The sequence below is a fragment of the Neolamprologus multifasciatus genome, chromosome 17, assembly GCF_963576455.1.
Source record: "Neolamprologus multifasciatus chromosome 17, fNeoMul1.2, whole genome shotgun sequence".
Lineage (NCBI taxonomy): Eukaryota > Metazoa > Chordata > Actinopteri > Cichliformes > Cichlidae > Neolamprologus > Neolamprologus multifasciatus.
In genome coordinates this window covers 8,016,050-8,032,262 of record NC_140455.1, presented here as the reverse complement: position 1 = coordinate 8,032,262, position 16,213 = coordinate 8,016,050, and the positions used below count along the sequence as shown (strand labels likewise).

At 38.6% G+C, this 16,213-nt stretch overlaps 1 protein-coding gene and 1 long non-coding RNA gene across 10 annotated transcripts in view; both read right to left on the bottom strand.

Moving 5' to 3' along the window:
* Positions 1-87: 87 nt before the first annotated feature.
* Positions 88-16,213, bottom strand: part of LOC146498875 (discs large homolog 1-like protein) — a 122,101-nt gene continuing 105,975 nt past the window's right edge. For 5 of the 9 annotated variants that reach the window (XM_085138017.1, XM_085138020.1, XM_085138024.1 and 2 more), the window contains 10 exons: positions 14,562-14,744; positions 11,658-11,721; positions 8,736-8,751; positions 7,061-7,102; positions 6,643-6,693; positions 5,806-5,907; positions 5,236-5,408; positions 5,044-5,153; positions 4,222-4,313; positions 88-3,534 (listed from right to left, as the gene is read on the bottom strand). In XM_085138017.1, the coding sequence (XP_084994143.1) occupies positions 3,428-3,534; positions 4,222-4,313; positions 5,044-5,153; positions 5,236-5,408; positions 5,806-5,907; positions 6,643-6,693; positions 7,061-7,102; positions 8,736-8,751; positions 11,658-11,721; positions 14,562-14,744 (940 nt within the window). In that variant the 3' untranslated portion in view covers positions 88-3,427. Of the gene's footprint in view, positions 3,535-4,221; positions 4,314-5,043; positions 5,154-5,235; positions 5,409-5,805; positions 5,908-6,642; positions 6,694-7,060; positions 7,103-8,735; positions 8,752-11,641; positions 11,722-14,561; positions 14,745-16,213 lie in introns of those variants that run through there. The other 4 variants (XM_085138018.1, XM_085138022.1, XM_085138019.1 and 1 more) reach the window with 3 other exon arrangements.
* On the bottom strand, positions 9,804-11,635 carry LOC146498876 (uncharacterized). The gene is made up of 2 exons (XR_014870215.1): positions 11,471-11,635; positions 9,804-10,723 (listed from the first exon to the last, which is right to left on the bottom strand). It is a non-coding gene; the product is annotated as an uncharacterized LOC146498876 (long non-coding RNA).

The following is a 16,213-nucleotide window of genomic DNA, read 5'->3' as shown; positions in this document are numbered from 1 at the left end:
TTCACATTCATACACATTCCACAATGCAAAAAAAAGAAAAGAAGAAGAAGAATCATCTCCGGTTAAAGGTAAAAGGATTTCAGTAAATCTCAATAAAGACTTTTATTTATGTTTTTTTGTACCAAAATAGGCAGTTAGAGCAGGGATAAATATTATATGTTAGATATAGTTCCATCTCTGTAATAGATTCTTTGCATCGGTGCTTTACTCTAACATACAGTGGCATGGTCCCCTGGCTAAAAACACACAGCCAGAGTCATACAGACAGCCCAGTTCTGTCAACACACAAACACAGTACTGATCGACCTGAATCGGTGAGGATTACAGATTTGGCCTATCTGAACATTCTGTGGAGAAACATTTAAAGCCTTTTAAAACACATGCGGTCAAAAACTGGTTGTTATTTGAAATAAAAAGCTACTCTGTTGACAGAACAGTCTTTCTATACGTCTCCAGTCTCCAGTCAGCTTGGAGAAGTCGCCTTGGGGTTGGAGGATGGAGATGGGGAGCGGGTGGCTGACAAGGTCCATACAGGTGGGGGCTGCGTCGCCAAAAGCATCTCGGGATCTCGAATGTTACGTTTGGAAAACAAGAGATTATGTTACATCGTGTTTCCGGTGAGTGTCGTTCGTGACCTCAGCACTCGCGATGTTGCTCCCTGGAGAAACTGGAAACATTACACCAACGCCAATTACGTAGCAAAGGGCTCTCAAGAATGTATGCTCTAATCCGAATAACAAAATATCTATGAGGCGGATAGAGTGTAAATAATCTTTTGCAGTCATGCGACAAACTTTACAGGTGCAACCTGGATTGCAAGAAAGTGAAAATAATATTGCTCCACAGCACCTTTCAGGCCACTGAGTTGGATGCATTAACTGGCCGTTGCGATAAAGCAGATGCAATGCTAAAAAACAGATATACTCAACAACACTGCTATGATTTTTTTTGTTGTTGTTTTCATTTTAGTTTTCAGTACAAGTAGTTTAGTCACGTGTTGTTAAGCTGAGCCCTGGCGACAAGCAGCAAAGCCTCTGAAAAGACTACTACAGGTAACAGATGCACTAAGCAAGCTTCACATGACCAACAGAGTCGCCATTGTTAGGTTACATGTGCTGTTAACGTGGTCACAGACTCCACTGAGTAGCTTTAACCCCATAACGCCAACTGTGTCATATTTAACACATGAGTTGTGAGCTTTTTTAAACTTCTTTAAATATCATCAACCTAAAAAATGCCAGATAAAGCAAAAAGTATACAAATTGAAACTCGTGTATTTATAATTCATTTCTTTTTTTCTTTTTTCATTTGTCAGAAGGAAAGGAATGGCTCAGGCTTTACAGGGTTAGGTTTGCTTCTCGTGCTGTGTGGCCTCCTTAAATGAATGAAAAGCCAAACATTTCATCCTTCAATGCATAAAGTAGACATTTGTGAAATAATGAAAACAGGCTCCAAGATATAACCCTTAGCTGGATAATTATGGATGGAGTGCGGAGGTCACACATAAAGGCTTAAACTATTAAACTATTAATTATAAATCCAGCGGGGGAAAAAGTGGATTCGAGTTAAATGGTTAATCCAAACAGCAAGTTTCTCCAGAAGAGTACACTCGATACCCCTAGAATACTCATCAACGACAGTATGATGTGTTTTTTAACCTTTACCAAAAAAAACCGCGTCGACCAGCTTCGTCTCAAAGCAGCTCAATCATCGCTGAGGGAAAAGCGAGTGTGTCGTGCATCACGTGCGCAGACCGGAAACACTGGGAGGGTAAAGATGCTTTTAAGAAACCAGCCCTCATTAGTGCAACTACGGTAAGAAGGAAAGCCGTAACAATGATGATTATGATCGTGATGATAGTGATGATGAAGCAGAAGATACACTGTTTAATGCTGGCGTGCGTAACTAACGTCACACTGCGCAGAGGAGGAGACACGAAGGCGTGAGACTGAGAGAAGGAAGCGGAGGTGGAAGGAAAAGGCAGAGAAGCCTCTTTGAGATGAAAGCTTCTACGAAACAGACTCGATCTCGAATCTGGGCCGCTGTTTGTCGAGCTGTCGAGTACAATTTTAGAACTTAAGTAAAAAGAAAAATGTCTAAATTCAGTTTTATTTTATTTCTCCTAACAAACTGGAGCAGTTTATGGTTTTATTCTGACTTAAATGTTATTGTTTTGGAGTGTTTACACAAACTACAGCTTGTACCATAATCTGTTATTTGTATCTGATTTGAACATTTTAAAGATTTTTACCATTTTCCCTTCATCTGTACCTTGTATTCCAGACAAACTATTTATATATTTTGTAAATTAGATGATACATTTCTACTGAAGATAAGAATTTGTAAAAAGTAACGAGCAACAGTGCAGATGACTTGACTCTGATTGGTGATTGATCGTTCGATGGCCTTATGAGCTGCTCTATCGTGTTTTCTCTTTGGCTGTAAATCGCAGTGAGCTGCCTGATAAATATGACCTTATCTCTACTCACCATGGAGAACTGTGAGTTATATTAAAAATATTTCTCAGAAATGTGATAAATGCAGGCACAGAGCTGCAAACGTACTCAGTGAGGCAGTTTGTTTTTGACCTTTTAGTAGCAAACTACTGATAGAGGGCTTTGCACTTTATTTATTTGAATTTAATCTTTTTTTGTTATCGGATCGAGAACTGCTGCTTCTTAATATAATTATTATTATGTCACACATTGCTTACAGATTAAATGATTAATATATTCTTGCTACATCTCTAAACAGTATTTGTTTTGATGCCAAAATTCTGTGGCGTATTGAAAATTTTATAATGATTTTCACCTCATATCTAAAGTCTGTGGATAGTCAAAAGAAGAAAGGGAATGAAAGGATTGAGGATTGAGAAAAAACATGAGTAAGAAACTGTAAACAGGAGTGATGCTATGAGGAGAGACAGACAGAGAGGGAAGGAGATCAAGATTTTGTCCCAAAAACATGCTCTTAAAGCTACAGCGTGCAAAAATCTGCCTCTTGGTGACAATATAATCATTACAAACCCATACATGAATGCATTACCCTTCGTTAATATGAAAACAACAACGACAACAACAATAAGAAGAACAATAATGAAATCAAATCAGATAATGGTACATGTCGCCTTGATTTAAACCACCTCCTTAAACATTAAGGAACTGAGCCGTAGGAAGATCCACCAATAGGCTGCTGGACAGACATGAGCTCCTCCCACTTCAGGAAGCAGCAGTCCCAGATAGTCCCAGCCTCGTCCCACTGAATGTGCTTATGTAAATGTGTCAATGCATGTAGTGATGTGCGTGCGTAAGAAAAAGAGAGCAAGGAAGCAGGCTGATAATAGAAAATTAGACAAGAAGGAAGTGTGCAGAGAGGCTGATGTGTGTGTGTGTGTGTGTGTGTGAGTATGTTGTATATGGGTATTTATTCAGAGTCGCTCCTTGGTGGGAACCCAGATGTAAGGACCAGACTGCTCCTCGATGATCTGCTTCACCTGCGAATACACTTCCTCTAGAGTTGAGCCCTGGACGATTGCTGCAGGAGAGAGAGAGAAAAATATTAAAGATTAAAAGATGTGTTTAAATCAAATAATGTGACACACAGGAAGAAAATAGTTAGATGGATGGCCAAATATTCTCTTCAGGTGTTGGTAAAGATCAAAACCTGAGCTAAATGAGATTTTATGGACCAAAAACACAATCCCACATGTATAATAGCTTAGCTTTAAAACTACTCGACGTGTATAAATATGTGAATAAATCACAGCTTGCCAACAACTTTATCAGCATTAAAGGTGACAATATGCCAGTGCGGTTCACAGCTTGTCCCTGCTGCATGTTTAACAGTTTCTCCAAACTGCCTCCTCCACAGATTCTCCTCAAACACAAAAATAAACTTGATCACATTTTCACTTACACCTCAAAGCATACTAATCTTTGATCGAAAAAAGTTGAGCAGATATGGAAAATGTTATTTTTACCCTACTTTCCAAAGTTATACAGCTCATGTGTACAGTTTTCTTTTCAAAGTGTATAACCGCCACAGGTGAGACTTTACTGTACAGTATTTATCATACACTCCCAATATCCTGATATTATTAGTGCAAAATATTTCTGCAGTGATTTAGTAGTAGCAGCGACTCCGGAGGCAGTCCAGATGTGCACACGGAGACAACCTTGAGGGGGGAGATTTAAAGGTATGTGTTTTGTTTAGGTGACTCACCAGTGAAGTACTCTGTGAACTCCTGCTCCAGTTTCACAGCTCTGTCGTAGGCCTTCCTTGCCTGCTCCTCAGTGAGACGCTTATTCATCTCTCTGCAGAAAGAGACTACAGTTAGTTTTCTGTAAAAAAAAAAACATTAGACCCTATGTAAAAATAGCCCTACTGATATTTCCGTAAAGTTCAGCAGTGTTAAGATGACTCAGTGACTTTTAGAAAACGGAAAGTGATGAGTGAACAAAAGTAAAGGAACATATAAGCAAAAAAGAAGCTGGGCTTCACATTTATTTAAATTAGTGAAGTTTAGCCCTCATTTAAAATAATATAGGCAACATTCTCACTGTAGAGGCGTTTGACTTTTTGCATATTGTATAAAAATACTGTCAACCGGCAGCGGTACCCATCAGCCGTCCAGTAAACTCACTACGGCTCAGGGGTAAAAATGAAGTTCACTGAGTTTTTTTCCCGAATAAATGCAGCTACACATTTTTTAATGGAAAAAGAGAAAAAAGTACCTTCATGAGAGGTATTTCATCAGTATGACATAAAAGCAGAACTGTTGAGAATTAATATTTGTCATGTCAACCTTGAACCGTCTCTTAGAACATTTTTGTGGCACTTATTTAGAGAAGTTATACAATGCTACTGGCTTTGTTTATGTTGCTGATAGTTTTTACTTATAAGATGCTTATAGGATGCTACTTAAATTTTTTTAACTACTATCATATTTTTAACCTTTCCATTTGATTACTTGAGCTTTGAAAGAACAGGTGCAAGACAGATGCTCAGATAGATGTCTTTGAACAGTTACGTTGTGTCACTTACAAAATGTTGTCGACACTGAGTGGTCTAATGAGGATAGCGATGGGATGGAGGCCTGCCATCTGGAGACGCTTTATCGCGTTCCCTGATACATCCAGTATGCAGTGCTTGCCCTGTGGGAGAGACACGGAGTCAGACATTCTTTTTTCCCATACCCTCGCTCTCTTTTTCCCATTGATCGTGTCTCTGTCTCACCTTGTCAGCGACCTCTTTGACAGACTGTATGCTGGTTCCATACAGATGGTTGTTATACTGTCCAGCCTCGATGAACTTGTGCTCCTGAATCTCTCGCTCCATGAGCTCTCTGGAGGACATGAAGTGGTAATCTCTGCCATCCACCTCGTAGTCTCTCCGTGGCCGTGTTGTGTCTAAAGATCAGAATTTACACAGACTCAGGCAAAGAAATAAAATATCTTAGTGTGCAGTATCCTGCTCATGAGCACCTCAGTGCACATATTAGCCTGAAACATTAAGATTAAAAAGCAAAAACACAACATTATGTCGCATTAGGGACTCATCTGTCTTCAGGGTAGGACATCCATTTGTTGGGGGTTTGGGAATCTCATAAAAATGTTTGTCAGTTTTTTTCTAACCTAAAAAACTAAATGAGGCAAACGTGACCCTTCACTGAGCTCATAAAAAATGTATTAAAATTAGGCATGACTTTGCAATTTTGATTTATTGCCTCAAGGTCATAAGGTTTGCAAAGCTCCAGTAACTGTTACAGGTTTCTACTGGGATTTATAATGAACTAAAGACACTCACGTGGGACGCAGGAGCCAAACTTGTCAGGGAACTCGGAGATGAGGTCATCGTTAACCCGATCTTTCATTGGTCCAAGCACAATGACTGGCCGTGTGTAATTAACTGAGAATTGACAAAAAAAAAACAGGTTCCGTCAACGTGTAAAATCCACTCCTCTGGAGCGTCTTTGAAGGATTCACAGTTTTAAAAAACTTATACCAGCCCTTTAACTCTGCCTGTCTGAAATCAGTCATTTTTACCTCAAGTCACCTCACTCAAAAGAAAAAAAAAAACTGGAAAGCGTGCATCAAGAGGACCCTAAAATCTATAAAAATTTTAATGCAGCTTGCTCCAGATGATTTATTTAATACAGCTAGGAAGTTTGTAATGACTGACCCACCGCTGCTTCAGTGGGATTTAAGCAAGCTACGGGAAGGTTTTCCAACTACCGGTCGACTGTTTTTTTTCTAAAATAATGAATTCTTACAAACTCAATTAATTACTTCCCCCAGGCATGTTTAAAGATGTTACAAAGTACTCTGCTTTAATAATACATTGTCTAAGATGTGTTGATTCTTAAAGTTACATCAACTGATTTAAATGGTTTTGAAGTTTTAGATTTCTTTTGCAACGGCCTCGGATTCGCTTCAAAAATGCTGTTTGCAGGTAAACACTAAACAAACACAGCGAGCACTTTCAACACAATTCCCCTGTCAAAATGACAAATTCTTTCCAATGAGAAATGATAAAGATTAAAACACAGTTTTGAGTAGAGAAGCACTTTAATTTATCTACATAAGCTAAGCTAACACACATGAAAAACAACAACAAACCGAGGAGGAAAGGGAAGCCACTGACCTTCATGCTGCATGACAGGTTGGTAGGTGAGAAGGATCTCCTCCTGACCAGCTGTTTAAACAAACACAAATGAAAGACACATTAAAAGGACCAACACTTGACAACATATCACGCCCTTAACCATTTCTACTTTTGGAAAAAGAGTTCTTCAACAGCTCTGGAAAAGCAGGCTGCAGAAGCAGAGAAAGGTAAACTGTACACACAAAGACATGCACGTAAAACTAAAGTAAACCACAGCACACGAATACGCGCGACACACCCACAAGCACACACAGAGAAAAACCTACAGCCCAGCAGCTACATCAAGCAGGTGATGAACTGAGAGGCAAAGTTTAAAAGATCAAGAACAGAGTGAAGAAGAAAAGTAAATTTAGGAGAGAGAGAGAGAGAGAGGGGACAGAGGAGGGGCTAGACTTACAGGAACTACTCTCATTATCACTGGTGCCAGAGGTTACCAGCTCTGGAAGGACAAGACAGGTCAGAGTCAGCACACACACACACATATATATATGAACACACATACAACACACACACATATGTAAACACATGTACAAACTTGCATTCACTGACGTGGTTTCACTTTTCAAAACAGAATTCCATCCATCCAGTTTCTATATATGTGGTTTTCCATGTACATTAGGTGCTGTAATATCTCAATTATAACATCTACTGCTTAATACACAAGGAAAAGTACAACAATGCTCAGAGAACTCAGTCAAACTGTACACGAGTTGTATTTTTTCTGATGCAATAAAGGGCAATTTCTAAGGTTTACTCCAAAACTGTTTTTCCAATGTCTCAGATTAAATGGGGCTATTGTATTGTATTGTATTGTATTGTATTGTACTGTCCTTTGGGCAGGATCTATATCTACGTATAAATTGACTTCTTTCCTTACATCTGCAAATTAAACACAGACTAGTACACACATGGTGTTATATATATTTGTGTAAATTAGTGGATTTTTTTAATATTTTGCTTTTTTGATTTGATTTTGCAATTTGTGTTTTAAGTAACAAAAGAAAAAAAAGGCTGAAGTTTTTTTTCTAGCATTACTGAAACAAAGACATTTTGTAATGTAATAAGTAAAACACAAATAATATCTCAATTATGTTTGTACATTTTAGTTTTTTAGCATAAAAAAATAATGAAAACCACGACCGAATTAGAACGCTGATTATTTTATCTTACTAATTCAATGTGTACAGCACCAATTCACAACAACAGTCACTTCAAATAGCTTCATACTATAAGATAAAGAGCGTAAAATATTAAAAAAGCAGTCCCAACAATCTTATAAATATCTGTCATGATAAGAGAGCTATTTAAAAAAATATTCCCCTATAAACTATAAGGAGGCATAACAGACTCCAATGAGCCCGTTTAGTTCGCTCTGCTCGTTTGAGGGTTAGAAAATGATGTGCAATAGTTTCACAGCTAACTCATAACAAAGCTAGAAAAGTTTAGAGATTGAGCAATTTAATGGGCAATTAAATTGAATAAGAAATTCAGGAGATTACCATGTATATTTTAAGTTGTCTTGCACTTTTTCTGAGGGAGCCTGTCTGTGCTTATTTATAGACTCTAACTAAATTATCAATGTTGTAGCTTTTGGAAATTAACAGAAACCTTTATTATCAAGAACCATCAAATGTGAGCAAGTTCCACATTTCAGATGTCAGTATTAATTTTCTAATAGCTTTTACTTGCTGTAAATATTCATACTGGACATTTAAATGCGCCTTCTTGATGCATAAAAGTAAAACAATCTAGACCTCTTCTGTGCAAATGCACATTTGGACATTTAGCTGAACATAACTTATTCCAAAGTTGACACTTTTTTTTTTTTTTTAACTTTGTAGAGTAAATTTTAAGGACAACTTACTTTAAGGTAGACTTGTACTGAACAACTGGTTTTTGGAGTACTGCTCCAGACTTTGTATGTTAGGTGTGTAATGAACTCTATATTTAATTGCATCCTATTACTTCTCCTCCAACTGGAAACTTAACAGAGTTTAGGTCTGGTCAGATTTGAGAAGAGGTGGAATTACATGTTCTGACCAGCAGGTGTCGCTGAGAGAGAGAATACCTACCTTTATCATCCTGATCCTGCAAAGACAAAGAGAGACAGAGAGAGACAGAGAGAGGGGGGTGGGTGGTAAAGACACAATTAATTATCATATTGAAAATTATTCCAGGAGTATCTTGACTATTATCAACAGAGGCCTATTTGAAAGCTTTGAGCTCTCTACTGCGAACGCATATACCCAAAGTTTTAGAGAGCAAGAATAATTACAGTGTTAGTGCAGCAGTGTGTGTGTGTGTGTGTGTGTGTGTGTGTGTGTGTGTGTGTGTGTGTTTGCATGCTTGGCAATTTTTAATTATCATCTCTTCACCACACGGAGCTGCTGATTGCAGCGTTGCTGATTCAAACAGTGTGAAGAAAACAGAGGCAGAGTGAGAGTGTGCGCTGACAACACGGTGATATCAATAGCATGTGTTAAACCTGTGCTCAGCATCACACTGTGTAAAGTGTGAATAAAGTCACATTGTTGCCTCACCTAAGGACTCAGACTGAAACTTTTCTACGTCACAAATATCTACATAAAAAACGGAGAGAAAACTGCCACTCTCTCTGTAGTTTGACTTTTAATTAAGGTTTCCCCCTGCAATTCTTTATCTACTAACAGGTGGTGTGGCTGTCACTAACAGGGGCAATGGAGCCAACCCAGTCACTGACTGAACTACAAATAAAATGCGATTTAAAGGCTCCATAAAGAATAGATTTTTTTTAATTCTAGTGCCAATTAAGAACTTAAACTTTATTAAAGTAATGGCAGAAAAATTGTTCATTGTTCATAAACAGACAACCTATCAAATAACACAAGGTTAAACTAAATCGATATCAGCAACATTAGCACTCATGATTGCCTGTAGCTCTCTGAAAAGCGACCTTTATTCCCTCTGTCATTTACTAATCAATCCAGCAATCAGCTTCAGCTGTTGTTGCACTTCCCCTTATTATCTGTTATAGCTACGATAGGTGTGTACTGTTGGAAATTTTAGATGTTTGCATTAATCATGACCAAAGGTTTAAATAGTGACACAGCTGACCTCAGCCTGAAGCAGCTTTAGTTACAGCCTTTTGTTTTTGCTTTGCATTCTGAAAATCTCCTTTAAGTCCTGGAATAAAATGAATCAGCTGGAAATGAGCAATAACTGTCCTTATTGAGTTTTGGTAAAGTTCAGGAATAGCAATCCCTCATGTAGTTTTGCGATAAAATCATGGTTTTAGGTAAAATACCAAGTTTAACATTGCTGTGGTTTAAAGAAACCATAGATTGTTGTTCGAACACAGCAGGCAATCAGATGACTTTAATTTTGTTGTTTTAACACCCAGCCTCCTTTCTTTGTGGATTTTATCACATTAAAATCCTGCTTCTATCTCCACTACCAACAGAAAATCATTGTGATTGTTATATCCACTAGATATACAGTAGGTGTTGTCTCGTGAGAGTAAAAGCAAATGTTTGATGCGACTGAAGGAAATAACAAGCTGTTGTGCCTCTCAATTGAGACTGCCTGTAGTGAAGCACAAAATAGCTTTTAGATGTTTACTGACACTGTACACATCTGTACTATTTTAAGATCACACCAATGACCTCATAACAGCATGATAAAGTTGCTCTTTGTGCTTCAAATGTTGCTGAAGCCTTTAGAGAGAAAACCATTCTCTGTCATATGGAGACTATCTCTCCACTCCGTTACATAAGTTCGGGGTATGACCCCCCACATATGGAATATGTGGAGAGAGTCTCTCACTCAGAGAACCAAGGTTACAGCATAACCGTACTTTCTCTGCAATTACCCTGCGCACAAAATATTTAACACAAGTACAGCCTGACATTGTGCCTTCTCTGTAATCAGATTCAATTAGTCATTTAAAAAACAAACAACAAAAAACCCCATCATATTTTGTTGGTGTCTACCTTCAGCTGTCAATCTACCAACTGTCAGAAAACAACCAACCAACTGCTTTGTTTCATCTGACCTACAGTTCTTAAACCAACACAATATCCACCTTAGGCTACGTTCACACTGCAGGCGAAAGCGCATCAAATCCGATTTTTCTGACCCTATGCGACCCATATCCGATCATGGTATGACAGTGTGAACGGCACAAATCCGATATATTCAAATCCGATCTGGGTCACTTTCGTATGTGGTTCTGAATCCGATACATATCCGATGTTTTAGAAAGCGACTGCTGTTTGAATGGTCAGGTCGCATTAAATCTGTCTTTTACGTCACTGACACAAGACAGACGCCAATTATCAGCGCCGGAGAAGCGCCTGAGAAGACATCTGAACGCTTCCTGGCCATCCAGTGTAGATGTCAGTGAAACTGTTGGGAAGACAACGTTGGAGAAACGTGAACATTTTATTTGTACTGTATAATCTGCAGATTCTGACAGAAATCTGCAACTTTCCTTTGAAGCACCGCTCCTCTAAAACAGCAATAAGGATCATTATTAGGTTATCTACATTATTATGTAAACAACAAAATAACTTAAAGCAAAAATTGGGAAATGTAAAGTCCGAAACAAGTCTTTATATTAAGGGCCATCAGTCAAACAATACTGTTTGCTCTGGGTCCAAACAGAGCGCGTTGTGTGTGAAGTCTTCTTTTGCGCATGCGGGCCACTTTGAGCGTTCACACTAGAGCGCGTTTGCTGTCACATTTTATTTGTAGTGTGAACGAGCAGACAAAAAAATTGGATTTGATCAAAAAATTGGAATTAAGACCTGCAGTGTGAACATAGCCTTACTGCTCAAAGTAAGAAAAAAATTAAAATAAGACATTTAATGTCATGTTTTTTCAATAGAGTAAAGAGCTCAAGCTTTGTTTTTTACTTCTTTTGACATTTTACTGTTATGTTCAACACCTTGAATTAAAGTATACTGGTTTGAGAACTGGTTTGAGTTCTACGATTTATGACAAACATTCATACTCACTGATCTGTCCTGAGACCTGCTCACTCTGACCGTCTTTAACCTCGACCTCTCCTTCTTTTCTGCCCTGTGAATAAAGCAAAAGACAGGTGCAAACGTTAGGAGGCATGCAGAGAGAGGATGAAAAAAATATGAACAGCGAATCAGCTCAATTAGCACCCTGAAACTGTAAAACTAATTTAACGTCACAACGAGTGTTTCAAGTTGATTTGAACAAAGCCACAACATATTGTTTTATCTGAAAAGTAATTTTGCAGCTTACTTTATTGGAATTTTGAAACTGTATATCTTTAAGCATCAGTATGAGATTACGGGGGTTTAAAATAGCACTGAGAGGAAGCAGAGGGAATTTTGTGCACTTATCCAGATGTTATGTAAGTTGACAGCGAAGAGCCGATTGCATGGTCGTGTCCATTAATCTAAACGGGCTGTGATCACCTAAAAACAGGTGCAAAGGAATAAAAGACCGAGACGGCATCGAAACACCCCAGCATACTCGGGTGTAGAAGGCATTTCCTCCCTGTGAAGGCTTCACTTGCTCCTGCTGTGGGGACATTTTTGTCTCCTGTGTTTAAATTTAGCTTTGTCACTTCCTGTGCAGGACCATTTCCTGCTGGCGATCACATCCAACTCTAGAATTTCAAATAAGCTGAATCTCTGGGACCTGTTTCTCTGCTGCTTAGCTTTCTTTTTTAATTTAAAAAAGCCAGATGTGTCTTTGTAAAAAGCCTTATGTAATACAGCTTTTAGCCCCCTGATGTCTGTAAACAGCTCGACAAACCAGCAATAACGTAGTGAACAAAAAAGAACATCGCAATGATAACTAAAGATAAATTCTGGGTTATCCTGTTCTTTGAATGCTGACATCTTTATAAGAGCATGCTTACACTTAACTTTATCTCTAAAAAAATGTCCTCGGAAAAAGGCAGGAGGAAAAAAACAGTGCAGGTGAGCAGAAAGAGGAGAAGAAGCAAGATTAAAAAAAGAAGAAAAGGAGCAGACGAGAGGAAAAGGAGACAAGAAGTTAAAGAGGAGTAGAATAAAGAGACCTCCATGGAAAAGAAGAGAGGAGAGCAGCAGGAGGGATGATTGAATAGTTATATCAGAGGCTGAACACAGCTTACATTAAAAGACTGACTGAACTTTAATAATTACCTTTCATCATAACACTAATGCTAATAGCGCATAATCCAGCTTATCATTTTTAATATCCTGCAGACAGATAAATGGTAAAATCTCTGGCAGACATATTCTAACATCTTTAACAATTTTCAAACTACAGCCTGTAATATATGAATTTCTATTACTTCTGTGTCTAGGCTGTTTTTTTAAACTATAACACAGTTATCTACGTAGCCCTAATGCTCAAGCCTCTGCTCTCACACCTCAGTCTATTAATACCTCTCTGTCAAACCCATATGTGACAATCCGCTCATTTCACTCACTCCTACGCTTCCTTGCCACCTTGAATCCCTTCTTTCCTCTCTAACACTCCTTCACTTCCCTTCCTTACACTCCATCACTTTCCACATCCCTCTGCCCCTGGTCATCGCCTCCCTCTGTGTCACGGATGGTAAAACGACTCGTCTTAAATTGTCTTCTCATTGCACCTCAGAAATCTAACATCTGTCTGTCACCTCGTCCACAGGGCGAAACAAGTGGAGAAGGTAGAAGGAAGGAAAGTTGGCATATATTTCCACCACAGGATTACATTCAGCAGATTCTTCATAATGATGATGCTCGCAGTGATATGAGTCAACACAAAAACGACACTCTGGTGAAAAGACTGAAGCTAATTTGAAAATGAATCTCCGACCACGGATGCTGTCCCCAGGAAACAGCTGCCAAGCTGTCTGTATTTTAAACAGCACGGAGCTGAAATCCAGCGTTTGGTCCGGTGCTTCGTATGTGGCACACATCATTCTCCGTCAAATTAACTCAGAATGGGATGACACATTGAAACTAAGTAGATTTTTTTTCTCTGTCTCTTTTATTTTGAGCCACAACAAACAAATAGAAATAGAAGAAATAGAAGATACACAGTCTTCCACCTTGATATTCCTCATGGAAAGGTGCCAATGTGAACAAACCACTGTGGACAAACACATTTGTTTGTTTTCTTATTAGTCTTCTTAGTTTTCTGATTAAATTTTGTGAAGGTTTATGTTTGACTCCAGGGTCTGCTGTATAGTGGCCTATCACAATAAGCCTGGACAGACTTGTATTATAATAATCCTCATCCTAAAGAAATAACTGAAGACCACACTGACGCTCATTCTGGTCTGGACTGTTTTCATTTTCATTTGATTTCATCTGTATGTGTGAAAAACTCAATAATACTTCATTTTAAGGCAAGAGTCAGATTCAGATTTCTAACAGATGAACAGAAAGAAAATATAAGTGTAAAAGTTATCATTCAATATTTGTATTGAACAAAGATTCAAATGTGAACATTTTTAGCTGATAGCAACAACTCAAAACTAGATTTGATGCCACATTCTTTCTATAAATACTGCCACTATTTTTCATCTAATTTCAAGCAAAATGCTTCATATTTAAAAGACAAATAAAAAAGATGAACTGATGGGAAACCGATTATATAACTGGACGCTTATGGTTGGCACCTAACCCAGCTGCATCGTCCTCACAGTCAGGACAGTGGGGAGCAACAGTATTAACTTCCCTCTTGTGGATATTGTAGTGGAGATGGGGCTAGTGAAATACTGCATGTACACAGGTAGCAGCTTCAAGACAATTAACGGATTGATTTATGCTGCGGTGAGACGAGTGTTTGTTATGTGAGCAGGGAATGGGCGGACTCGACTTTAGCGCTTCTACGTTAGTTAATAAAACAAAAATCAATAAAACCATCCACCCACTCCCATCTGAAACCCTTTGAACTCTGACCTCCGGCGGCTGGGGATGACCCCGACTTCCGGGCAGTTTGGGGGCGGGGGGCTGAGGTGACGGGCGGGCCACCACTCCTCTTCGCTGGCGCTGCTCACGTGGAGGATATCCCCAAAATGAAAGGGCAGGGCCTGATTGGGTGCGCTCAGATCCGAAGCACTTCCATCATAGTCAAACAAGGCCCTGCAGGGGGACAGAAAACAAATGACGCATGCAGTTACACGCTCATCTTCAGCGTGACAAGCCATTCTGCTGGAGGACAGGTTAGTTGATGACATATACATTTCATTTTGAAGTTTGAAACTAGATTTTTTTTTCTCTAAACAGATAGAAAGACGTGCTGGAATAAATATAAGATGAAAAACAGCTCAGAACTGTTTTTCTACACAACAAATTATTTTTTTAATTACTAATTTATGACCTTGTCTCGGAGCACATGGCACCGCGTATGTGTCTGAAGTTGTGCACATCTGTCTGTGTGAGTGTCACTGTGTATGTGTGTGTAGTAGTCTGTCTCTGTGACCACAGAGATGCAAACCCATCCAGAGGGAAAAGACCTGGGAAAGTAGGCCAGCGTGTATGCGTGTGTGTTTGTGTGTGTGTGTGTGTGCAAAGGAAGTAGAGCTGAAATAACCAACATCCCCTAAAGTCCCTACTGCCTTCATCAATAAAACAGAACAGAGACAGAGAAGGAGAAACAGAAGAAAATTAGACAGAGAGGTAGACACAGACAGGCCAACAGAGAGCCTGACATTAGTACAAAAACACAACACATTCGTGCTTTTTTAACGATACATCACGATGATAAAAGAAAAGACTTGAGCGCTTTAATTTTAGGTGGAGTCTAAAAACTGACAGCCTGCTTTAGTATTACTGTAATATAAGTTAACAGGCGCTGTCTACCAGGACTGCGAGCAGGGCAGAAGGATTACAGGTGAATTCACTAAAGTGTTCAGGGTGACACTGATTAGCTGCAACGGCGCAAAAGCTTTAGTTAAGCCGCTCTGTTGGTGACAACGATAATTAGATTAGATTAAACCTAAAGACGGTTTAAACTGTGTACAGTAATCATCAAAGACAATATGTTGCCTGTGACAACGATGGTAGCACGATGCTGTGATACTTGATATTTACTGCAAGACAGCCACTTGTTATAGACGTATAATTATATAAACCTCTGTATAAACTATTTTACAAGCAGTCATGTTTTTTTAATGCTAAGCTATGGTCATGATAGGTTATATTTAATTATATTTATGATAAGCATGAACTCATTTTGATCTTTGTAGGAAAAATCAGAAGAAACTCTACAAAAGTGTTTAAAAAATGATTTTAGAAATTTTTTCACAAGTGGCAACCCTTTATCTCTTATTTTGCTAGTCTAGAGGTATTGCCTGTTTAAATGTACTTCTGCTACTGTTATATTCCTCTAATATGTTTGATGGTTGTGTTGATCTGTGTGGGACGGGGGGGGGGGGGGGGGGGGGTCTTTCTTTTAGAATGCGTTGGGGTTTTTTTTTTTTTTTATAAGTTTATTTACTTAGAAAAATGAAGAAAGGTTGATTGTATTTCGGTAACTGCAAGTACTGTTGTTTTCTTTTTTCAATAAAAATATTTTCAAAAAAAAAAAAATGATTTTAGTAGACCACATG